Source organism: Hemitrygon akajei, chromosome 19, assembly GCF_048418815.1.
Source record: "Hemitrygon akajei chromosome 19, sHemAka1.3, whole genome shotgun sequence".
Lineage (NCBI taxonomy): Eukaryota > Metazoa > Chordata > Chondrichthyes > Myliobatiformes > Dasyatidae > Hemitrygon > Hemitrygon akajei.
Window position 1 is genome coordinate 44816228 of NC_133142.1, and position 26640 is coordinate 44842867.

Here is a 26640-nt window from a genome sequence, read left to right on the forward strand (position 1 = left end):
CTTTTGTGACCTCAAGGCACTTTCAGCTGAAGTATGTGTTCAGCAAGATGGCACTGGCGACCAACAGCGACATTTTGCAGACAGTTCACAAAACTACTAGATACTCCAGAAGGTATACTTCTTCTGAACTGTGATTACCGCAGTCTTCAGCCTGTAATTTCCTTTCTAAGGATGTACTTTTAAACAGACTAAATGATTTGGCGCTTTTACAGTCTCCTGTGGATTCAGCATACTAGATTCTCTAAAGTGCAGGTAAGGCCCGGCAGCCATCACTGGGGCTGGACAAAACAATCGAGGCCTGATAGTGGAAGATGAACAAATGGTTGGCACCATAACTTCACACTCATTAAAATGTTGAGCAAGATTAAGATCATAAAAGATGAAGGTGAAAAATGAACAAAGTTTTGAAAAGTTTCCCTATCTTCTTGTTACTACTGTTGGGTGGGAAGTGCAGGAATCTTGGGTCAGGTTCAAGAGCAGTTGTTGCCCTGCAACCATCAGGCTTCTGCACAGGCTTTACTCGCTTCCAGTGTTGAATGGGCTCTGCAACTGAGGACTTTCTTTTGGGGACTCTGCAGTTCATGTTCCATGTGTTTTTGTTTACTTCCTTTTACTATTTGTGTGATTTATCCTCTTTGGCAAATTGAATATGTGGCAGTCTTGTGTGTGTTTCTTTGTTTTGTAAATACCTACAAGAAGATGAATCTCAAGGTTGTATGTGAGATACATACTTCGATAATAAATTTTAACTTTGAACTTTGGATGCTGTAGTATAGTTTATTGTATAAACTAATCTTGATTCACACAAAGTTCAAAGGTCAAAGTGAATTTATTATCAAAGTATGTATACATGACCATATACTACCTTGACGTTCATTTTCTTACAGGCATTCACAGGAAAACAAAGAAATATAATAGTATCAATGAAAAACTATACATAAAGACTGATAATTTTCGAGAGAACAATGGTGTTGAATGCTTACTTGTAGTCAATGAAGAGCATCCTGATGTAAGAATCTTCATTATTCAAATGTTTCAGAGCTGAGTGAAGAGCCAATCAAATGGCATCTACTGTTGTCCTGTTTTGAGGGTAGGCAAATTGAAGTGGATCCATGTCATTCTTCAGGCAGGAATTGATGCGACTCATGACCTACCTTTCAATCAATTGCATCACAGTGGATGTAAATGATACTGGATGTGAGTGATTGAGGGAGGTTTGCATGTTCTTCTTAGGTATGGGTATAAATAAAGCCAGCTTGAAGCAAGTGGGTACCTCAGACTGCCAACATGAGAGGTTAAAGATTTCAGTAAACTCTCAAGCCAGTTGCTGAGCACAGCTCTTTAGTATGTGGCCAGATACACCGTCTGTGCCCGATCCTTTCTGTGGGGTTACGTTCCTGATGGTGATTCTCCCTTCAGCCTCAGAGACTCAAATCACAGTTTCATCAGAGACTGTGGGAGTTCATGATGGTGCCTCCATTTCTGTCAGACAAAGCAAGCATAAAAGCCATTGAACTCATCTGGGAGCGAAACTTTGTTGTCATTTATGTTGCCTGGTTTTGCTACTGAGCATCCTTCAGCTATTGAGCATCCTTCAATTCAACAGTCGTGCCCTTTGGTCCTCTATCTTGTTCTCCAGTGACTGTACATTAGCCAGTAGTATGCTAGGGCATGGAGGTCACATACCCTGCCACTTCAGTCTGGCTTGAAGTCCTCCTTGGTGCCCTCTCTTCCAGCGATGGCAGACATTTGTCCACTTCCAGGTGCTGTATCTGCATTCCTGAGAGTCAAGTTTGCCAAGTCCTTCAGGAGGTTAGAAAATTGCTAGTGCAGTTAGATGATTCAAAAATGTGTGTTTTTAAAGGGAAATTACAGGCTGCAGATTGCAGCAATGATGAATATCTAGTAGTTCAGAAGATGAATATCTAGTAGTTCTGTGAGCTACCCGCAAAACGTCTCCCTATATCGCCAGCACCATCTTGACAAATAATTGAATCACCAAGGGATAGTAGGAGTGAATGCTAGGAGTGTATCCTTTAATGTCTTGGTGATTGAATTATTTATCTACAGGCTTCTTACGTGCTGTGAAAAGTTTTCCAAATCATGTGGAATACCAGGATAAAACTAAATGCTAAATTTCATATCAATTGAAACCTACATCCATTGAAACCCATTACATCACCAGTTTAGACCCTACAATTTGTTTACAGTGCTTAAGTAATGAAATCCAACAAGTGCCTTGAATTTATAGGTAGTCTTAGAACTCACATCTGTAAATAACTTCCAGCATGTAATTCATTTTTATTTATTAATTCTCTCTACTAGCATTTCCACTTGATCTTGGTATAAACATCGAAACAAAGGTCTGATGTTAAACAGCTGGTTGTGGACTACAGGAGTAATGGAGAGAAGCTAACCCCTATTGACATCAATGGATCTGGGGCTGAGAGGGTGAACAGCTTTAAGTTCCTTGGCGTACACATCATCAAGGATCTCACGTGGTCTGTACACATCATCTGTGTGTTGAAAAAGACACAACAGTGCCTCTTACACCTCAGATGGTTGAAGAAGTTTGGTATAGGCCTCCAAGAACTTTCTACAGGGGCACAAATGAGAGAGAACATCCTGACTGGCCGCATCACTGCCTGCTATGGAAACTGTACTTCCCTCAATCGCAGGACTCAGCAGAGAGTGGTGCGGACAGCCCAGCGCATCTGTAGATGTGAACTTCCCACTATCCAGGACATTTACAAAGACAGGTATGTAAAAAGGGCCTGAAGGATGATTGGGTAAAGCCAGGACCAACAGGGTTCAGGACAGCTTCTTGTACCAGGCCATCACACTGATTAATTCACAGAGATACAATTGTATTTGCATGTTATACTGACTATCCTGTTGTACATACCATTTATTACAAATTACTATAAATTGCACATTACACATTTAGACATAAAGATTTTTACTCCTCATGTATGTGAAGGATGTAAATAATAAAGTCAATTCAATTCAATTAGATTCATATTCTTCATTGGGCTAGATAATGTTTCAATACATTTTTGTGAAATATACTCTAGCTTCTAAGTATAAATTACCCTAACTGAACAGTTCTTTACCTGCACATCTTTCACATCTTGGCTTCCTACATTCCCAGGCAGAGAGAAGATACTATCCTGTCCAAAGCCAGTGGACCCTCTGTAGTTTACTGTAGAATCAAAGAATTACAGCTACATTATTTTGAGCAGAGTCAAAATGCAAATACTGCAAATTTGATGTCCAACAATAAAACCTTCTGTTACATGCTTTTCATGAAGCCAAATATCTCAAGATACTTCATAAGAATTCTTCAAACAATTTTGACATTATTGTACAAAAGGACATGACAAAATGTTGGTTCGACATAAGCTTAAACAAGGAATATAGGGAGGTAGAAAAGTGTAGATTTGGAGAACGTTGGAAGAACAGTTGCCATTGGTACAGCAATGATCTAGAAGTCAGAACTGATAGAGTACAGATATCTCAGGACTGTATGACCAAATAAGATAACAGAAATGGTGAAGAATGCAGATACACTGGGATTTAACATAAATGGGTGACAATTTTAAAAAGTGGAGGCTGCTTAACAGGTCAACTAGACTGGGGGGGGAGCTGAGGAATTGGACTCAAACAGAATGTTTGGGTGATTTTGAGTACACAGGAAATAAAGTGAAGGAGCTGAGGCACTAAAGTATTGAAATGGTCACATGGACATAATCAAAAGGCAGTAGTGAGGCTTTCAATAACAGATGAAATGAAGCAGAGTGGAGATTGCAAAGGAGACAGGTACTCTTAGTAATGATTCAGATATTTGCTCCTACGTTAATCACTGTGTCAAAACTGATAATAGTTTTGAAAAGACTCACTCAGTTTCAGATGGCAGAAAGGGTTTAGAGACAACAACAATGATAATGACTATCTTCTTCAACACTGTCATTTGAAGGAAATAAAGAAAAATGAACCCTCTTCCTGAATAAAACACAAAAAACGCTGGAGGCCAGGCAACATCTATGGACAAGAGTAAATAGTTCTAGCTGAGACTGAACACCAAAAGTAAAAGTAGAAAAAAAATTGGAAATGTGTTTAACAAAACCATCAGAATCTAAAAAAAGTGGAATTAATAAAGGAGTCGCCAACTAAAGCAAATATCCACTTTTTTAGTTTCTGATAGATTTACTACATATTTCCAAAATTTTTCTGCTTTTACTTTTGACACTCTGGGAATCAGTCACAGATAGTAATTCATACTATAATCTTAATATGCATCCTAATACACTGAATCATAAAAGAAGATGTTTCCAAAGGCGTAATCCCACACCTGAAAATTACATTCCTACAAACCAAGATGTAGACTGCTTATAATAAGGAAAATCGCTCATTTTTAACTATGTACCTTACATGCACTATTTGTCCTGCATTTTACAGCACACCACTAGGTTCAGGAACAGTTATTACCCTTCAACCAGCAAGCTCTTGAACAGAGGGGATGACTTTATTCAACTTCACTCACCTCAACACTGAAATGCTCCCACAACCTAAGGGCTCCCTTTTAAGAAGTCTTCATCTCATGTTCTCTATATATATTGCTTATTTATTATATTTTTTGTTTCTTTGTATTTACAGTGAATCCCCACAAGAAAATGAATCTCAGAGTATATGGTATATGATGACATACATCTATTTTGATAATAAATTTACTTTGAAATTAAACTCACTTTCTATGTGTGCTACACCACAATACACTATAATCCCAGAAGTCAAGTGATCTGATATTAACAGTTATTTACTATTCTCTCTGAGGTAGTGTGAGGAAGGCAGTTCATATACCTTTGAGAAAATGCCTTCTTTAGACCATGCACCATCCAAGGATCTCCAACTTAAAATGAAACAGTTGGTTTACACAGTATATTGTCATTTGAATTGAACTCAGCATTTGTAAGAGGACAGTGGCTACTTACTTAGTAAAACTGCGAATCCCAGTCTGCAAAGAGTGACAGGGTATAACATCCATTCCGCTGAGAAAACTGAATGCGGTCCACCTATACATCGAAGAGTGATTAAAATTTTAATCCATCGTTTTGGTTAACAATAATACATTACTAAATTTGCTGTCAATACTGTGCTGTATGCATGGTTTTACTTAGATGGAGGAGGTAGGATGGTTGGGAATGTTCAAGATGGGGCCAGACTACATAGGTTTTATTCAGTGTACCTCCATACATAAAAGAGTACTGATCTGGATTTACTAGAAAAAAAAAGTTCCTCAACATCCAATCAAACTTTACAAAACAATGAAACAGACATTACTTTCTTTAGATGCATCCTCTGTAAATGTTTAAGCCAGCTTACTGTCTGCAAAATTTTCCAGTTTCTTTGCATCAGTTTAAACTTACTATCTCCAAACAGAACAGTCATCCCTTTACCACTGGAAATCAAGTTGGAAACAGAGTGCACTTCTAGATTGCTAGCTATCGGACACTATTGTCTAAGTACTTATTGCTGTGAGAGATGGGACATTACAGAAAAGTCCATAATGGCTGTTCATTACAGGTCTATTTTAGGATTCCAATCTAATTCAATCTCCACTTTTATTTAAAATAAATTCAATTATACAGAAAAATCTAATATCTCATCAATACAGTACAGTGGCAAGATAATACTGAGGACAGGAATTTATTAACAAAAGTAATTTCACTGGTCTTTAGAGTGTATGGTTGACCTGTGCAAACACAGATTCATTTGTAATTCTTCAACAATGTGTCCACAATTATGTTAACTCACCATGTGGCCAAACAATAACTGGAGATGGAGAGCCTTCCTTTCTTTCATCGGGCAGCAAAAGGATGCCTTCAAAATCCATTGCAGCTGAGTGAAAAGGAAAGAAACAATTGAAATGGAAATTGCAACAGTACACCAGCAATACCGATTACCTCCTGCACATGTGATATAGGCCATGCTCCGTTCAGATCAGTCAAGTGCCTGAAACTTGAATTCTTCTGGCAACATCAAATTTCTGAATTAACATGAAATTGAAGGCAAATATTTATAACAATATACAAAGCCAAAATCTACCCATTTACATTCACTTTATTAGGTGCACCTGTACACTTGCTCATTAATTCAAACATCTAATCAGTCAATCATGTGGCAGTAACTCAATGCATAAAAGCATGCAGACATTGTCAAGAGGTTCATAGCCGAAGCTATCAGACTCCTCAATACCCGAAGCCTGGACTGACACCTTGCCCTACTGTCCTGTTTATTATTTATTGTAATGCCGGTACTGTTTTTGTGCACTTTATGCAGTCCAGTGTAGGTCTGTAGTCTAGTATAGCTTTCTCTGTGTTTTTTTTTAATTACGTAGTTCAGTCTAGTTTTTTGTACTGTGTCATGTAAACCATGGTCCTGAAAACGTTGTCTCATTTTTACTATGCACTGTACCAGTAGTTATGGTCGAAATGACAAAAAAAGTTGACTTGACTTGACTTGACCAAACATCAGAATGATGAAGAAATGTGATCCAAGTAACTTTAACTGTGGAACGACTGTTTGTGAGAGACAGGTGGTTTGAGTCTCTCACAAACCACTGATCTTCTGGGAATTTTATGCACAACAGTCTCTAGAGTTTACAAAGAATGGTGTGATAAACAAAAAAAAAATCCAGTGAGTGGTGGTTCTGTGGGTGAAAACACCTTGTTAATGAGAGAGTTCAGAGAAGAATGGCCAGACTGGTTCAAGCTGACAGGAAGGCGAATTCAAAAAAACAAAAGCTACAGTAGTGTTCAGAATACCATCTGTGAATGCACAACTCACCGAACCTTCAAGTGGATGGGCTATAGCAATGGAAGATTATGAACAGTCCTGACGAAGGGTCTCAGCCCGAAACATTGACTGTTCGTTTCCACGGATGCTGCCCAACCTGCTGAGTTCCTACAGTGTTTTGTGCATGAAGATTATGAGCATACACTCACAGTGTCCAATTTATTAGGTACAGGAGGCACCTAGTAAAGTGATCACTAAACACATACGTGATTTCCTACAGTCAAAATAAACCACTACTAATTCCAGACCCATTCAGTGTTTACCAAAATATATACAGTTGACAATGAAGAAAATTGATAATTCAACAGTCTACAGCTTTTGTTTCCCCAGTTCTGAACCAACAAAAATCAAAGGTTTTGCATTAAGGCCAAGTCTGATTGAATGCAAGCTCATTAGGATTCTTATGTACATCAATGCAAATAATAAGAGACCATTTAGTTTACTTTGCCTCTCGTAGAACCAGAGTGAGTGAGTGAGTGAGGCCTCCATTGATCAGATTTGACCATGGATACTGTGTCCGAACTGACTAGATATGCAAGTCTGGGCAGTACAATATAGAGAGCAAGCTGTTGCCCATGTAGCAAGCTCCCTCTCCCTCTCTACACATCTGATTAACCCAAAGGAACGGCAGAGACCAATACAATTTGGTACCAGAAGTGTTGCAGGTGTTGTCAGTCAGCATTGAACTCAATGTAGGACTGTCTTAGGGACTCCAGCTCCAGACTTTTCCCTTGGGGTTTACTCCCAAAGCCTTCCCCATGTGTGGGTATACCATAAGGAAGCATAGGTTTGAGATCAGAGTTTTCCTTTTCCTAGGTGAGCTGCCAAACATGGCTGATGAGTCCCATCTGCCCGAAGCAACTGCTTTTAAGGCACCAGTAACCTGCCTTTGCCTCTTCTTCTGTCAGTAGAAACAGTTCTGTTGGGTTTAGTAGCTATGCCACACATGAAGGCCAGGAACTGGACTTGGTTGTCAGAGGCTACTTGAGTGATATAGTACTAAGGCACAGAAATAGACATTTAGCCAACTAGTATGTGCCAAATCATTAATCTGCCTAGTTCCATCAACCTGCTTCAAAAGAGCAACTATTATACCAGTACCCAAGAAGAGTAGTGTGAGCTGCCTTAATGACAATCATCCAGTAGAACTTTCATTTGTAGTGATAAAATGCTTTGAGAGGTTGGTCATGGTCAGAATCAACTCCTGGATCCACTGCAATTTACCTATCACAACAACAGATCTACTGCAGACACAATCTCAATGGCTCTTTATGCGACCTTACATCACCTGGACAATACAAACACCTATGCTGTTCGTTGACTACAGCTCAGCATTTAACACCATCATTCCTACAGTCCTGATTGATAAGCTAAGTAACCTGGGCCTCTGTATTGCCTTTTGTAATTGGATATGCAACTTCCTAACTGAAAGACCACAATCTATGTGAATTGGTATTAATAATGCTTTTGTACTGACAATCAACACTGGCACCCCTCAGGGGTGTGTGCTTAACCCACTGCTCTACTCTCTACATAACTATGACTGTGTGGCTAGGCATAGCTCAAATGTCATCTATAAATTTGCTGATGAAACAACTATTGTTGGCAGAAACAGCAATAGTGGTGTCACAGCAACAACCATGCACTCAATGTCAGAAAGATCAAAGAGTTGACTGTGGACTTCAGGAAGCATAGGACGAGAGATCACAAACCAATCCTCATAGAGGGATCAGAGGTTGAGAGAGCGAGCAATCTCAAGTTCCTGGGTCTCAAGATCTCTGAGGATCTAACTTAGTCCCAACATATAGATACAGCTATGAAGAAGGCAAGACAGTGGCTATAATTCATTAGGAGTTTGAGAAGACTTAGTTTGTCACCTAAAACACTCGGAAACTTTTACAGATGTACCGTGGAGAGCATTGACAGGCAGCACCATTGTCTGGTATGGGGCAGTTACTGAAAGAAGCTACCGAAAGTTGTAAAACTAGTCATCTCCATCTTGGGTACTCACCTCCGTAGAATCCAAGACATCTTCAAGGAGCTATGATCCGAAAGATGACATCCATCATTAAGGACCCCCATCATACAGGACATGTTCTCTTCTCGTTGTTATTGTTCAGGAAGAAGCCTGAAGGCCCACACTCAGCAATTCAGCAACAGCTTCTTCCCCTCTGCCACCCAGTTCTTAAATGGATATTGCACCCATAAACACTACCTCACTTTTATTATTTCGATTTTTGCACTATTTAACTATTTTTTAATTTTTAAAAATTTAACTAATACATATTTATTTATGGTAACTGAAATTGATTTACTTAATTATTTTCCCCTATATTATCATGTATTATATTGTACTGCTGCCGCAAAGTTAACAAATTTCATTACATATGCCAGTGATATTAAATGCGATTCTGATTCTGTACCTCGACCATAGCCCTCTATAACCCTCCCATCCATGAACCTATCCAAATTTCTCTTAAGTGTTTAAATTGACCCCGCATCTAGCATTTGGCCTGGCAAATCATTCCTCACTGTCACAACCATCTGAGTGAAGAAGATCCTTTTCATGTTCCCCTTAAACATTTCACCTTTCACCCATGACCTCTATTTGTACTCTCACTCAATCGCAGTGGGAAAAGCCTACTTTGCATTTACCCTATCTATACCCCTCATAATTTTGTATACTTCTAAATCTCTCCTCAATCCTCTATGTTCTAGGGAATAACGTCCTAACCTATTCAACGTTTTCCCTATAATTCAGGTCCTCAAGCCCCAGCAATACCCTTGTAAATTTTCTCTGCATTCTTTCAATCTTAATTACATTTTTCCTGTAAGTAGGTTTCCAATACTCCAAATTAGCTTCACCAACATCTTATATAATTTCAACATAACATCCTAACTCTTGTACTCAATACATTGTTTTCTGAAGGCCAACATGCTGAAAACTTTCTTTACGAACCTATTTAGCTGTAATGCCATTTTCAAGGAACTATGTATCTATATTCCCACATCACTGTTCTACTGCACTCCACAGTGCTCTACCGTTCACCGTGTAACACCTACTCTCGTTGGTCCTACAAAAGTGCAACACCTCACATTTGTCTGCATTAAATTCCATCTGCCATTTATCAGCCCATTTTTCTAGCTAAAAGCTTTGATAATCTTCCTCACTGTCTTAATCTTGGTGTCATCTGTAAACTTGCTGATCCAGTCTATCACATCGTCATTCAGACTGTTGATATAGATTGCAAACAACAACAAACCCAGCACCGATCGCTGTGGCACACCCCTGGTCACAGGCCTCCAGTCAGAAAGGCAACTATCTACAACTGCTCTCTGGCTACAGGAGGGGCAGGACTAGCAGCTTAATGTTCCAGGGTTCCGATATTTCAGACGTGATAGAGGCAGAGGGATGAAGGGTGGGGGGTGGCATTGCTAGTCAGGGAAAATGTTACAGCAGTGCTCAGGCAGGACAGATTAGAAGGCTTGTCTATCGAGGCCATATGGGTGGAGCTGAGAAACTGGAAAGTTATGACCACATTAATGGGGTTGTATTACAGACCACCCAATAGTCAGAGAGAATTGGAGGAGCAAATGTCATAATTCCATGTGTCAATCCACGCCCTCAGCTCGTCTGCCTTCCTCACAATACTTCTCACATTGAAATAGACACACCTCAGAAGATTATTACCACCACACACTACCCTTCTATTTCTGACTTCCAATGAACTTTTAACATCATTTATTTTTACCCCCGCTCCACTATCTGCTCTGGCACTCTGGTTCCCATCCCCCTGCAAAACTAGTTTAAACCCTCCCCAATAGCACTAGCAAACCTCCCTGCAAGGATATTGGTCCCCCTGTAGTTCAGGTGTAAACCCATCTCTCTTGTACAGGACCCACCTGCCCCAAAAGAGGTCCCAATGATCCAAAAAATCTGAAACCCTGCCCCCTACACCAGTTCCTCAGCCACGTGTTCATCCTCCAGAGCATCCTACACTTACCCTCACTGGCACGTGGCACAGGTAGCAATCCTGAGATTACTACCCTTGAGGTCCTGCTTTTTAACTTCCTACCAAGCTCTCTATACTCATTCTTCAGGACCTCCTCACTCTTTCTTCCTACGTCATTGGTACCGATGTGTACCATGACATCTGGCTGATCACCCTCCCATTTCAGAATGCTGTGCACGCAATCAGAGACATCCCTGACCCTGGCACCCGGGAGGCAACAAACCATCCGGGATTCTCTGTCACGACCACAGAACCTCCTGTCTGTACCTCTAACTATCGAGTCCCTATCACTACCGCTCTCCTCTTCTTCCACCCTCCCTTCCGCGCTGCAGAACCAGACTCAGTGCCAGAGATCTGGCTGCCACAGCTTGTCCCAGGTAAGTCATCCCACCCAACAGTATCCAAATCGGCATACTTGTTGTTGAGGGGAATGGCCACAGGGGACGGATAATTAAAGTGACGAGCATATGAAAGCTTAGGGTAGTGATCACCAACCTTTTTAAGCCCAAGATCTCCTACTTCAACCTTAGTGAAAGGCAAGATCTACCTACTAAATCGTTGAGAAATAACAGCTCAGATTGTACTTCCAACTTGAGGCCTTTTATTTGAGCTAAGTGTATTTGAATTACATAAAATGCTTTTGTCAAACTTCCAAATTAATTTAACCAAGAAAACACTGTAACTAGCATATCAAACAGGCCATAGCTGTCTTTCTTTAAGAATATTACAATACTTCATACTCTTAATTCTAAATTTCATTATTTAATTTTATTTCAACAGGAACAATAAATGAATAAAAATTGACTGTTGGACTCAGTGTGATGACTGGGGCTGAATGCTTTCTGCTAGTTCTCTGAAAGTTGGCTCATAACTAGAGACAGCCAGTCTGACATAGTCTGTGAGGTGTCTGTCAGTAAGACGGCTCCTGTACTTAGATTTAATAATTTTCATCTGTGAAAATGCAATTTCACAGATAAGTTGACCCGAAGTAGGCAATGACTCTTAGTGCACAGATGGTGAGATGAGGAAACTTCTCCCCGCTGACAAGCCCCCAAAAGTCACCGTCCCTTGATCTTGCTTAAGTTCGATGTCATTTTGCAAATCAATTATTTCCATTTCAATACTTGCTGGAATTTGACTGCTATCTGTTCTATATCGGCAGAAATGGGTTTGAAATAAATGCAGCAATATTTTTCATGACGTTTAACTCCCCAAAATGCCGATCGAACTCTATTTCCAGTTTGTCTAGGTAAGCACAGTACTGCTCAGGGCGAAAAGCATTTTTTTCCCTTGATAGCCTGTAACATTTTCTCCAAGTTGGGAAAGCGTGTCAGCCTCCCGTTCTTTAAATTTGAAATCCAAACATCGAGCTTGGCCTTAAACGCATTTACTGCGCTTATCATGTGGGGCAGGTGTCGCGACTTTTCCCATGAGCTCATTGTTAAATGCGTTTAAATTGCCAAACAAATCAGCTAAGGTTTTCATGTCTTCACCACCCTCTTTTATCCAGTATCACCTCAATTTGAGTTATTTTGACATCTTTGATATCTATCCTATCATTGGAATCTTATTTTCCTTCCTCCTCCCCACTCAACTTCGTCTTCAACTTGAAAGTACTTTTGGATTTCTAACTTGTAACTTTCCATCTTTGGAAGACAGACCTTGAAATGTTAACTGTGTTTCACTCTGCAAATGCTCTTTCAAATACTCAATGGCAAACAATTTGTCTTATTTCTGGCTTCCAAAATCAACATCTGTTTTCTCATTAAATTCTCTAATCCAGTTTCAGACTTACTGGAATCAATTTAAAAACATAGATCAGAATTGTTATCATTTGAATGTTCCTGCAACTCAATGTATAACTTTACATGTTTTAATTAGGCCATCTAGTGCAACTGCAACTTAAGAGTATAGAGGGAAAATGATTAACAAAAAAAAAGCAGTCAACAAGAAACATAAAATTAGATTGAAAAGTATTCAATAATGAAATTGAGAAAAAAAGTGTTGGAACACAGAGCTCCATATGGTTATATTTTGTCTTCCTACTTACGGAATTTAGGATTCTCTTGTTCAACTGGAGGAGTAAATGTCAGAATTTTCCAATCTATGCCTAGCAATGGTTCTGCTTCATCAAGCGCCATCCAAATAACACTTCGTTCTTTGCCTGTGGCAGGCAGAAAACCCACTTTCTATGGGAATGAAAACAACATTTTGTAAATAACAAAGTTCCATGTTGATTCAATTTTTAAAAAACAGTATCCCTCAAAAGTTGTGCAATTAATAAAGTAGTAATTATCTCTGATGATTCAGAATAATGAATGCAAACTCTTTATCCACTGGAAGTGGGAGAATTGGGAGAGGAGTTAAGGATGGGAAGATTACCATTAGTTATACTCCAGAATTTCTGAAGAAAAGTCTGCCATTCTGCAACATTGACTACATTTAAGAGCATTATATAAAAGATCATGACTATACATGTCCTTGCTTGAATAAATGCAATATATAACTTGGCTATATGGATGGAAATAAGTTGGGTTTCTTTTCTCTTAAAAAGGCAAGAGAAATTTAAAGAAAATTTACTAAACATTAAAGCAAAGGCACAGAGAATGTTATCAAATTTGAGGAATTAGAATATTAAAGGCCATTAATCAATTGATGAATTAATTAAGCCCAAATAGTTACCAAGATTGCAATATGAAATGTTACTAGGTATGGAAGTGCAGAGTTTGCTGTCCTAGGGAATAGTTGAAGTGAACAGTGTAGATGCATTAAATGGGAAGCTAGAAAAGCACATCGGAGAGGAAATGCAGGATTAAGCTGAGAGTGAGACTAACATCATCACCTTGGTAACCAGAAATGTCACAGGAAGGGAGAACAGTTGTCGCTAACTGAATAAATTAAAGGTTGCATTGGATTAAAAAATAACTCCCAACATTACTAAAAAAGTCATCCTGATGAATGGTGGAGCTTATAGAATAATGCAAAGATGAAAAAAAATGATGAAATTGATATAGAATATACTAGCAAGAAATATAATAAGTGCATAGAAGTTACTAGAGATATGTAAAAATATAGATTCCCACAGGCAGAGAAAGGATAAACTAGAATGGTGAATAAAGAATTAGCAGAAGTGTTTGGCAGATGTGTTTACTGTGTTTACTCTCTTTTACAAAGAAACATGAAAAACAATCAAGATATTGCCAGGATCCAGGGATCTAATAAAGAACATAATTACAAGAATTAAGGGAATTATAAGGTGATAAATTTCATGGAACTTAAGTTCTACATCCAAGAGATTTAACGAGAGATGGCTGTTCATTGATTAATTTGCATTTCAGAATTCTCCAGGATTCCAGATTAGCTCTCATACAATGGGAATAAATGCATAGCTGCTACTTAAGGAAATGAGGGAGAGAGAAAATAGATTCTAACAGACCAGACTGACATCAGTAAAATGGACATAACACCAGGGCACTTGGAAAATCATTAATATGAAATGGCACAGTCAACATGATTTTACAACATTGTTTGAAAGGATCAACTTGAGTTTAGCTACTGTATAACAGTAAGAGTAATTAGGCTGAAAGCAGTGGATACTTTTCAGAATACAGGTTGTTACACTGAGTTACGGCTCAAGCAACTGGCAGTCAAATCATAAAATGAGGAATTAAGAACCTTTAACAGACAGAAAGCAGAGTGAGAATGAGAGTGATTATGATTTAGGAAAATGCTGATGTCACTGTACATGTATTACAAAATTAACATAGCAAAACTTAGCAAGGCAAATATTATTTGCTTATTGTGATTGGATTACATTCTGAATAATAGTCTTGCTGCAAATATGCATACCCCTGGTGAATCTTTGCCTGATTTACTATATAGATCTTATGTTTCCTTAGCTAAATTAAGTTATACCTACCCTAAAAGGGACTGCAGATAAGATTCTTGGGATAAGAGATTAAGACATTAAATATCTTTTCTTTTCTATAGTATACAATGAGATATAATTTCATTGAAAGAACTTTATAGGGTTATAGAACTTTGCAAACTAAAGCTTCCATTGTTACAGTAAATGATCAGTCATTTAGGAATATAGACAAATGTTTTTCAAGCACATTTCACATTCTAATCTTAAAGGATTTTAGATTCACATTTGTTATTTAAAAATTAATTACACAGATTTTTGACACCTAAGTATCAAGGGATACAGGAATAATGGGTGGGTGTCAGGAAGAAAACTAGGTGATTCAGAAGTTCAGACATAATGTTACTGAATGGTAGAGGAGGCTTCAGAGTTCATATAACTTACATTGACTTATTTATCATTCAAAGAAGAGTTTCAAGTAGAGCATGAACATGGTCCATGGTTAGGAACAAACTCTCAATTTCAGTCTTGCATCTTAAAAAAAGTTACAATCATTCCACTCAGCATATATCTGGATGAATGAAATAACCTAACGTAATGGCAGACATGGCTACACTTCCAACAGTAATATCAACCTTGAATAAGATCATTATAAATAATTGTAGAGCGTGAAATATTAACTCAACTGCAAAAGAAGAAACCACTTCAACAGTATGTGATAATTAATCACAAGGTAAGATTGTTGCTTTACTTATTCTCTAACATACATTATTCTCTATAACATTTTGGAACAAGAAGTGATGAATGAAGCATCAAAGATCAAAAAGATTAAATTTTGAGAGCTTCAGAGTTACAGAAGTGTTCATGTCAATTTCCGTATCTCTATGAACTATCCCCAACACACAATCAAACAAGATAAAGTAATGGGTTATCATTTACAGAAGGTTATGAAGGTTCAAAGCAAGCTCAGCAAGAAAAACTCTCTTACCAAACTGGGTGGACAGTTAGGGGATGAGCATGTGACCACCATCAGATCCTGGTGAACTGTCAACAGCTTCCAGCTTCCACTGTCTGAACCTGCAATATAAAATACAGAAAATGTGACAAGCCTACCCCCTCACACACAGGGCAATGAACAGAAAATCTAGCAATTAAGCTTCAGCCAAAGTACAAATAACATGTAAAATAAATTTGAAGATAAACGACATAATGCTGCGAACACAGAAACTTACCACCAGTAAGTGATGTCACATTTCTTGTTGTAATATTTATTACGAGGAGTTCCTGAGAAAAATTCAAAATATTAGGATGTAGATGGATTGCAAAATAGGGCTTTAATCATTCTACTTTGAGTTTAAAACTATTCATTATGGCAAGAGTTTAAACACTAATCATGATAATTTTGAAAAATTAGCAAGTAGGGACTGAGGAAGTTGTGGCTTTCTTCATATGGCTGTAATAAGTAGGGGTATGGAAAAGATAATTGAAGTGGACTGGATTCACAGATATAAGGAGCAGTCAGATATATCTCTGTAAATATGACTGGAAAGATAGAAATTACCCTGAAGACAGAGCTTAGGAGGGTTAATGGCACCTAACGGCGACACCTTTGCTTGCATCTTCAGAAACAGCTCTATTTCCATCTTTAATATCTCTATTTTTCCCTTTCAGGATTCTTTTGAAAGTCCCTGACCTGGAGTTGCATGCTGACTATGGTTCTTTGCAGGAATGGGACCCGCTCTTGGGGTTCCATAACTGGCCGCTGTTCGGCATGCCAAAAGCTCAGCCTAAGAGTCCGGCTCGAATTTGGAAGCCTAGGATCTCGAGGCTCTGGAGACGGGTGGATCGAAGGTCAGTGTCACAACAAAAGACCCATGTGTTGTTGGGGGAGTCGGGATATCTGCTGTGTGCCAGGAGACTCGGGATCTTTGTGATCTTCAGGCACAGAGCATGAAAAAAGCGACGTAACGGACTTTTAAAATCGCAAACGAGCGAGTTGTTTGTCATGTCTCCCCGCTCACTAGGAAAATGGAGACACTTCTTTCTCCCTGCGGAGAGAACCTGCGGTATGTCGAATACTGGGTGAAACGCGCAATCTTTGGGGTAACTGCAAGTCTTTGTCTTTGCTTTTGCTTTGCTCATGCTTGAGTGCTCAGTGGTGGTGCTAATGCTTTTGTTTTGCCAGCGGGGGGGAGGGGGGATTGTTGCTTGCTGCCGCTTACGTGCGGACTAATATTTAACTGTCATTCAATGGCACTCCTGTTTTTGTGGATGGTTGTGAAGAAAAAGCATTTCAGGATGTATATTGGATATATTTCTCTGACATTAAATTGTACCTTCAAACCCCTGAACAAGGATAGCTTTTAAAGTGAAAAATGGAAAATAGACATTTTCTCTTTAAATTCTTGGAATTTATTTCAGCAGGTAATGCAAGAATCTGCTCTCAGTAATTCAAAAGCAAGCCATTAACTTAAATATATTTAAAAAAAAATCTGAAGTAGCTAGCCACCCCCACAAGGTCAAGACTGCTTACAAAATTCTGCTTGTAACAGAACTTGCTTCGTTGTATTCAGTGCCAATCTGAACAGTCAACCACCATCACAAGACTATGTATATTTTTTAATAGAACACTTCACCTTTTTCAATAAATCTGGACCTCTGGATAAAAGTTTGATAGAATTATGCTCTTGTATAAATGTAAAGGCCTTGAGAACCCTCAATGAGTTCAACATGAAATTGCTCAAATGCACCTAACAGCAAATTGGTCAAAGATTATCAATGCCATATAATGATGGAAGGGGCCATCACTTGACTACAATATACCAACAGGATGCAAAAGGATAGATGATACAAGTATCCTTAAAGCGTTGCAGTGATTCTCACTATTATTCAACACAAAGATACTTAAACAAAGCAAAAAGACCTGCAGTCATGAATGCCTCTAAAGACCACAGAACACAAAGCTCATAGCAGAAAATTTGTGTATAGCAAACAACAAATTGACAATGAACAGATCATTGCTTTATAGATTGAGGGATAAATATTAGTTGGGACACCAGGAGAAAATTGAATGCTCTTCAATGAAATAATCTTGTACAATATTTTATACCCACACTAGAGTGAAATTGTGGCATCGTTCAAAACATCAAATCTCAGAGTGCCATACCCCTTCAGTTTTTACACAGCAGTGAAAACTAAGGTTTGTGTTGTCGATTATTGGGAATGGAATTTGAACCTACAACTTCCTTGCTCACTGGTAATGACAATCATCACTGAGGCAACTTGACAAGTTATTAATAAACAAATGAAAAGTCCCCAAGCCTTCGCAACTGCTCAAACTCTGACAGACTTCTACTTAAATTTCATAATTGTATCAGTAAACCAGAAGCCGTGGATATTAAGCAAATACCGTAGATTCCGGATTATAAGCCGCTACTTTTTTCCCACGCTTTGAACGGCTTTGAACACTGCGGCCTTTACTACGGTGCGGCTAATGCATGGTTTTTTTCATGCCGCCAAAAACATTTTGCCTCGTAACAGTAGACCAATAAAATTGATGAGTAGTTCACAGAGGTCCAATGAAATTGTACGATAAATCAAGCGCACTTTCACAATTAAATTATTGTAAATCAGTCATTTGTACTCACCCTCATCAACATGGAAAACACTCGAAGAAAAGCATTGTGCTGCCTTTATGGCAGTTATTTAGTTTATAATATTTTCGCTTAGTAATTCATTTGTTAGTATTTTCTAGTTAAAGTTAGAAGTGTTTTAAGTATATTTGTTTTCTGTACTACATCCCGGGATGCTATGATGTCACATCCGGTTTCGCCGCGTCTTGTGGGGAAAATACCGGTTTGCGATAAACGGAAAGGAGGGGGCGAGCGCATTAGACCCGCGCGAGAACACTGCTTTTAAGTTAAAGGCGATCAATAACTTTTCCTGGTAGGCTGCAGTATATATTTTTTTACCAGTCGTTAGGAGATATTGGAATGTTGTTCGTGCACTGTTCAGTAAAAAAGTATACGCAACGTAATTTGTGTGTTACCGATACGTATGTATATTTAAAAGTAGCCGTGTTACAGGCACGGTTCGAAAAAAAGCATTTGCAATATGTATTTGTTTATGTTACCATACGGATTTAATTAAAAGTTAAAAAATCCTCACGTGTAATATCTTTCTGTGTAAATATCTCATATTACAACGTGGGACACCTGCGGCTTAAAATCCGGTGCGGCTTGTACAAGTACAAAATTGATTTTCTTTCTAAAATTAGAGCCTGCGGCTTTTAATCAGGTGCGCTCTGTAGTCCGGAATCTACGGTAGTTGTTTTGGTAATCAGAAACCAAAATAATAGAATTAAAGGGTCCCTTGATTCTTAGTAATTAACTTAGAGCAGGATTTCTGTCTTCTTAACTGATTAGGAAATGGCAAAAATAGAGCTGCAAGTATATGAAGATACATTTGAAAACCAACTAGCTCATATCATTCATTAAAATTTCAATAAAAAACATGTTTCTTGCATTTAATTTATTTCAAAGCAACACCATTGATACTCTGCAACTTTTGACAAATTACCTTTCTGCTTCTTTGAGGTGTATCAATGAGAACCCGCTGACTGTCCATAGCCCAACAATTCTGTGCCAGCGCTAAAGAGTAAATGCCAGTAAAACCATCTGAAAAATATTGTACACACAGAAATGGCCATTATTCATCACAAATTTTCTGTATTATTTTCATCATACAGTGGATTTTGGTTAATTGGGACACATCAGAGCCTAAATTAAGTTGCTGCCCCAATCAGCTGAACTTTCAAGGAAATAGTTAAAAAGATATAAAATAGACAAACTACCCTTTAATTGAGTAACAAATAAGGCATTTAAATAAAATACAGAACAAATTAGAATAGTACCAATGCTACAACAGTACTATAAAACTATGTATTAGTTCCTAACAGTTATCGACGGATGAATTCAAGTAATCATTGCTGCGTATGGGGTGTTCAAGGAGGGGTAGTATCTCTGGTGAAATGAGTTGTTATGTCCATTCTGAGGCAGTTCACTCATCTTTGGTCCCCAGTGGACACTCAGCTCTCACCTGTGACCCTAAGTAGCTGTTGGCATGTGAGAACAGCGACATCCCAGTACACTGCTTCAACAGGTGGGCTAAACCAGGTGAGGGTAGTTGGCATGCCTTATAACCCAGTGAAATGAAATATGAACGTGCCTGTCCTGAAATGTGAAGTCAGTTCCAGCAGACTGGGTGGATGAGATCAACAATGAGATGTAATGGCCAAGAAGGCGGATCTGCACCACTTCATGGAGAGTGAAAGGCATGATAGGGCACAGAAAAAGTTATGGTTATCCATTACAACCAAGAACGATTTCAGTTTATGACGACAATTTGCACCACTGGACCTGGTCTTCTGAGGTTGAGAGTGGAACTGTCCAATTGCAACATCTTTTCCACTTCAAAAACTCTCCCACATAGGTTTCACTGTCATGTTCTTTACATTGACTGTAAATGAACAAAATTAGCTCAGACACTTAGTGTAGCTAATGGACTGCCTTCGTATAATGCTTTCGACAAATGCATCCTCCAAATTCTTCATAGCTCTTAACTTGTTGAAGTATTGAAATTGTTTCAATTTCATTCCTGGCTGTTTCTGACAGCTCCAAGCTTACACCACAGTGAGCACAACAATTTTAAATTATATTACTGTTTATTTCTCGCCAACTATCAGTGATAAAAATCTCTGCTTTCTGCAAACACATGTAACTGCCACTGTTTATAAACTGTTCACTCTAAGCACAGTGTAGTGTCTAACAGCCATGTAAGTTCACGTGACTGACGCTAGTTAGAAACCATTCAGCAAATCACCTTTTCCAATTAAGCAGCATAGTGTCCCAAGTAAACAAAGAGTATCTTGGCTATTTTCTCAATTAGTTTTGGTTCTTTAAGAGTTGGCCCAAATAAGTGGCTGTCCCAATTAACTGACAGACTAATTAACTGGAATCCACTGTATAAAATTTTGAATATTGTGATGTAAAAACCAGAATTAAACCCTGAACAATGATATAATTCAATTTTTGAAAGACACTAAGTCATTTAGAAGAATTAAACTAGAGACAGATTTTTCCTGAGTCATAGTTCCTACATCTATTTTTATAAAGAGCTGTGCAGATAGACTGATTCATATATTAAACACCTCCAATGAAAATCCACAGTCATCCTAGGAGGAAAGAACTCTGGATTAAGAGTTATGGAATGACAGTAAAAAAAAGAGGAAAATATTGTACAATTTTCTTCTTAAAATGACTAAAATAGGACCAATACCAGTATATACACAAGACTAATGGATAAATGGTTGAAGAATGCCATCCAGTATAACCATGATGTACAGAGACCAGAAGGCCTGATATCCAATCCTTGGAGTGTAATCTTACAGATGACAAGACAACTGCCAGCTTCAGTTGTCCTGATTGGGAAGCAAATTAAACTAATCATTAATCCCTCTTCTCACTGTAAGAAAACCATTAGTCCAACATATGTTGTCTGTTTTTAGAATTTTTACTTATCCATAGAAGCATGTTCCAAGAAATAACAGCAACTAGAGAACAGAGTATATCAAAGAAAGACAAGACAATTTGGAAATATAAATGTGACTGCAATAAGCAAAATCTAATTGCACCGAAGAATTGAAACTTCAAAGCACGATTGAATCAATATGCTAAAACCTCAATTACCTTCATCTGGTCGATTCACAATATCCACGACAGTGGAGGTAAGTTTTGTATACCAGTCATACTAAAAAAGAACAGTACTTTGGTTACAATTGTCGTCTTTTTTTTACTTAATGTATTGAAAAAAAGACAAAGTCCCTTCTAATTCTCTGTTAACTGCCAACTGATGCCATGAAATTTGAGTCAGTTTGTGCTGATGGGAATATCATCCTTCTTGTGTTTACTGTTCTCAATATGGGAGATTCAGTGTCACTAGAAAGTGCCATTTTAACCTGGCCCTCTTGCCTTTATTATTGGTCCATGTTTTCTCTTTGTGTTGCACTCAACCTAACAGGGATTCATTCTAGGGTTAATCTTGGACTAACCAGATTAGATGGGGCTTTGTATTATTCATTTTACTTTATACTGGGCGAGGAAATGCAGATGGGGATGAAGTGTTGTCTCACCTGGAAGGACACTTTGGGACCCTGAATGAAGGTGAGAGTGGAGAGATGAATGGGCACACTTCACCTGCAAATCTGTTGTGACCATCTACTGTATCCAGCACTCCTGATGCGGCCTCCTTTACATTGGTGAGACTCAACATAGATTGGGGGGATCACTTTGTGGAGCACCCTACTCCATCCACAAAAAGTAGGATTTCCCTGTGGCCAGCATTTTAATTCCTATCCCCATCCCTTTCTGACATGTTGGTCCATGACCTCCTTTTTTGCTACAATGAGGCCACTCTCAGGTTGGAGGAGCAACACTTTATAGCTTCCAACCTGATGGCACGAACATCAATTTCTGCAACTTCTGGTAATTTTGTTTCCCCTCCCACCTACCAATTCCCCACTCTGGCCTCTTACCTCTTCTCTTCACCTGCCTATCACCTACCCTTGGTGCCCTTCTTCCTTCCCTTTCTCTACTCTCCTCTCTCATCAAATTCCTTCTTCTCCAGCCCTTTATCTTTTTCATCTATCTTTTCCCAGGTTCTTACTTCATCACCTTTCCCCTACCCACCTGACTTCACCTATCACCTTCCAGTTTGTCCTTCTTCCCCTCCCCTCACCTTATTCTAGCATCTTCCCCATTCCTTTCCAGTGCTGATCAAAGGTCTCGGCCTGAAACATCAACTGTTTATTAATTTCCGTAGATGCTGCCTGCTCAGCTGTTTTCCTCCAGCATTTTGTGTGTGTTGCTAAGTTACTAAGAGCCGTTAAGGTTCTCCAACAGGCTAAACAACACAATTGGCATATTATTAACATCTTCCCATTGATTACTCCACATTTCCAGACTTTCATGGCCCTGTAAAACTTCGTCAGCCAGCAATAAAGCTACAAAAAGAATATATCTGTGGCACAAAAGTTTATTAAAATGGTTAACTAAATAATCTGTCTTCTGAGAGCTGCATGGCCATTAACCCTCAATTAAAACCTTAAATGGTCATGTATGAGAAGGGCAATGTTTAAGTATTAGAATTGTGTTTTCATCTATTGGATCTGTCTGCAGGCAATGTCTAGATTGATTACACATGTAATCTTTCAGCCTTTTATCCCCAAGCTCCATTTTACAAAATGATACTGAAAATCGATTGGTGGTACAGAAAGCTTTGAGTAAGAGAAAATATGTTTCTCACAGAATAGTCAAAAGACACTTACTATTCACCAGATATTTAAATTTTACAAATTCATATTTGATTAAAAAAGATCCAAATATGCAAACACCACAGAAATTTACAAAGGAAACTAATCAACAACAGCATTCAACTACAAATGGCTCTTGGGAGTTCCCTATCTGCTATCTCTGCATTCTTTTCATATTCCATATAATTACTTGCTAAGATATAATTTAGCAACAGATGCTGATGCCACTTGTACAAATAACCCACCCCTGAGACTGAATGATCTTTTATTTGGAATTTTTTTTTGTAACCTATTTTTCATTTAAATACTAACCATGCAAAGTCTGCTACACTGGTGGTGCGGACCACCTGCATCACCTTCTAAGTAGACAATTCGACATTTGTCAGGACTAAGTCGTGGAGACCAAACAGAATTTGTTTGAGATGAAAGTTGCACTGGAAAAAAAAGAAACAGAGTGAAAACTTGAACATAAACAACATTTGGATTTCAAAAAGCATCAGATTAGATTTTCTGAGTCATGGCTTGCAAGATGAGAGTATGCATGGTTGCAGCAGCCTCTCCAGGTCCGACCAAGGTTGCATGTTTAGCACACTGCTTACACTCATCACTGTTTGGCTAAGTACAACTCAAATTATATTATAAATTTGCAGATGACAACTGGGAAATTTCTGATGGCAATGAGCAGGTGTACAAGCAGTAATCAGCGACTGAGTCGTATTGTAACAACTTTACACTAAATTTTAGCAAGACTAGGTAATTGTGGATTTCAGGAAGGGAAGGTTGACAGAAAATCCACTAATTCTCATTGAGGGAGTAGTGGTGGAAAGGGTGAACAGCTTTAACCTCTATGCTTCAACATGTTAAAGGCTCTATCCTAGCCCCACCATATTGGTGCAATCAAAAAAAGGCATGCCAGTAACTCTACTTCACTGGAAGCTTGAGGAGATTTGGTACATTATGTTATCAAGGACTTGAAAGTTTCTATAGATATACAATGAAGAGCATTTTAGCATGTAGACATTTTAAGCCATGAATATATGTGACTTATGGTCCAACTTAAGAATGCATTGAGTATCCACATCAATGCATAGTATTGTGCAAGATACTGATTATACTGTTCAAGTCTATAGCCTTAAAAATATCTATTTGCTACACAGCTTAATGTTTACAGCATTACTTCAATGACATTATATTTTATGAAGTTGATATCCAAAATAGTATAAAAGTTTGTCACCATTTTCTAGAAAAACAGTGCAATATCCATCATCAGTTTTTGTTCAGCAATTGAACTGACTGGGGATTAAGGCTTTGATGTAGTTAAACTGATAACTAGTTAAACTAAACAGATTACTAGAGTCAAAGTTAGGACAGAACAGAAACAGGCCTTTCATCCAAACTTGTCTATGTCAACTAAAATGCGCCATCTAAGCTGGTCCTATTCACTAGCGTTTGGCCCATAATGTTCCATGCATGTACCTGTCAACTGTCTTTTAAAAGTTGTCATTCTACCTGCCTCAACCAATACCTTTGGAAGCTCATTTCACGTACTCCACCCTTTGTGTAAAAGAAAAGTTGCCCTCAAGTTCCTATTAAATTTTTCAACTGTCACCTTAACCATATGTCCTCTCGTTCTTGATTCCCCAGGCAAAAAAAAACTGAATCTATTCACCTTATCTATGTCCTCATGATTTTATACACCTTTATAAGATCATTCTATTGTTCCTATAAAGTACAAAGTTCCATTTTTTCAATATATTCCATCATCACAACTTTAGTTGCCTCCAAGTATTCATTACATCTCTATGGAATCAGAGCAGTTAAACAGCATGAAGACGGTAATAAAAATAGTTCACATAACTGCATTCACTTACCACAGTTGCCACCAGTCAGATCTACATAGTACAGTCCAGACCTAAAATATCAGATCAAAAGAATAATTTAAACCAAAAATGCCAAAGGCTCCTGTATGCCGAACAGAAATGATCATTTTAGTAATGCTCTCAGTCATCGTCAGTGCCATCCAAATAGCCGAATCTTAAATCATAAAACTGTGGACGATGATGTTATTTGGCCGGAGGGCAGTTTTCTACAGGAGATCTCTTGAGAACAAATCAGAAGCAGGAAATATGATTTATCTTCATTTTCTAAGTTTAGTTTCAGCAGACCAACTGATGTCCTGGTGTGAACAGTAGGCTCAACAAATGCCAGGAAAATAAGTGAATATTATCTGTTCTAAGCAGCTTACTAGCATTCGAGGTGATAACTCTGCAAGTAGATAACTCAATTACTTTACATATTTTGTAGTTAAAAATTTCTTACTTTCTATTGGTGCAGTGCACGAGACCCAAACGATGAGGTTCATGATCCCATCCAACAAATACGATGCCAGTATCATTGGGAGCCCAAAAAGCCTGAAATACAAACACAGGATGAGTGTGGGGAGATAAAAGCTGCATATTATAAAATAGATTATTTTGGTTCCTTTTAATACAGAGGGAGCAGTCAGAAAAGAGGACTTTGATTAAAAAAAAGCACAACAAATTAAGTTTCTATTTAGTTACATAATACAGTTTAAAAATATTGTACAGTAAAACTAAACTGCTACCATCAGAGCCACAGGCAAAAATAACTGCAGCCATGACAAAGATTTTTAAATCTTCTCTGGCTACAGGGAAACCTCCAGACAATTGGAGGACAGCAAATATGGAACCTTTATTCGAGAATGACAACAGTCCTGCAAGATATACGTCACTGCCACGGAATATACTGAAAACATTCTGAAGTATACAATTAATCTGCACTTGGAAGGGCCTGGCTTAAGCAAAAGTAATCAGCATGGCTTTGGTGTGGGAAGATCTGCCTAAGTAACCTGATTGAAATTTTGAAGAGGTAATGAAGTGTACTGATGATAGTAGTGTGGTTGATGTATTCTGAGTGGACCAGCAAAGCCTTGACAAGGTCACACATGGAAGACTGCTCCAAAAAGTTGGACCAAATGGAACCCAGGGAAAATTGGCAAAACTGATACAAAATTGCCTTACTAATAGGAGACATTGCTGCCTGGTGGTAAAGTGGCATCTGCACCAGACTTAGTGGCGAGTGGTCCCGAGTTTGAGTTCCCCCTCCCCCACACACCCCCGGTTCTTTGCATGCTTTTCATCCGTGCTGGGTTGAGCGTCGAGCTAGTAACTCAGCCTCGTAAAAAAACTGACAAAAATGCTAAAAGAAATGGCAAGGTTCTCATGCACCACAAGGTGTGGATAGGAACAATAATGGGAGGCATGGGACGATGGTGGAGGTGCTATGTGATTAGAAACCTATGACCAGTGTTGTTCCACTGGGATCATTTCTGAGAGCCTTAATAAGTTATGTACATTAATAATCTGGATATGAACACAAGAGATATTATTAGTAAGCTTTTGGATGATATTAAAATTGGTAGTGTTGTTGATAAATAGAATATTTTTGGATTACAGGACAGTATTGGAAAGATATGAAAGGCAATAGGAGATGGAATTTAATGCCTACAAAAATGAAGT

The 26640-nt window shown here is 38.4% G+C and overlaps 1 protein-coding gene across 2 annotated transcripts in view; it reads right to left on the reverse strand.

The window, feature by feature from the left end:
* Positions 1-26640, reverse strand: part of apeh (acylaminoacyl-peptide hydrolase) — a 76782-nt gene that overhangs the window by 12655 nt on the left and 37487 nt on the right. For both annotated transcript variants that reach the window (XM_073072439.1, XM_073072440.1), the window contains exons 8-18: positions 25421-25512; positions 24973-25013; positions 23414-23535; positions 21480-21540; positions 19312-19409; positions 15966-16017; positions 15722-15810; positions 12919-13057; positions 5815-5898; positions 4992-5072; positions 3114-3202 (exon numbers count right to left, since the gene is read on the reverse strand). In XM_073072439.1, coding sequence (XP_072928540.1) covers positions 3114-3202; positions 4992-5072; positions 5815-5898; positions 12919-13057; positions 15722-15810; positions 15966-16017; positions 19312-19409; positions 21480-21540; positions 23414-23535; positions 24973-25013; positions 25421-25512 — 948 coding nt within the window. The remainder of the gene's footprint in view (positions 1-3113; positions 3203-4991; positions 5073-5814; positions 5899-12918; positions 13058-15721; positions 15811-15965; positions 16018-19311; positions 19410-21479; positions 21541-23413; positions 23536-24972; positions 25014-25420; positions 25513-26640) is intronic.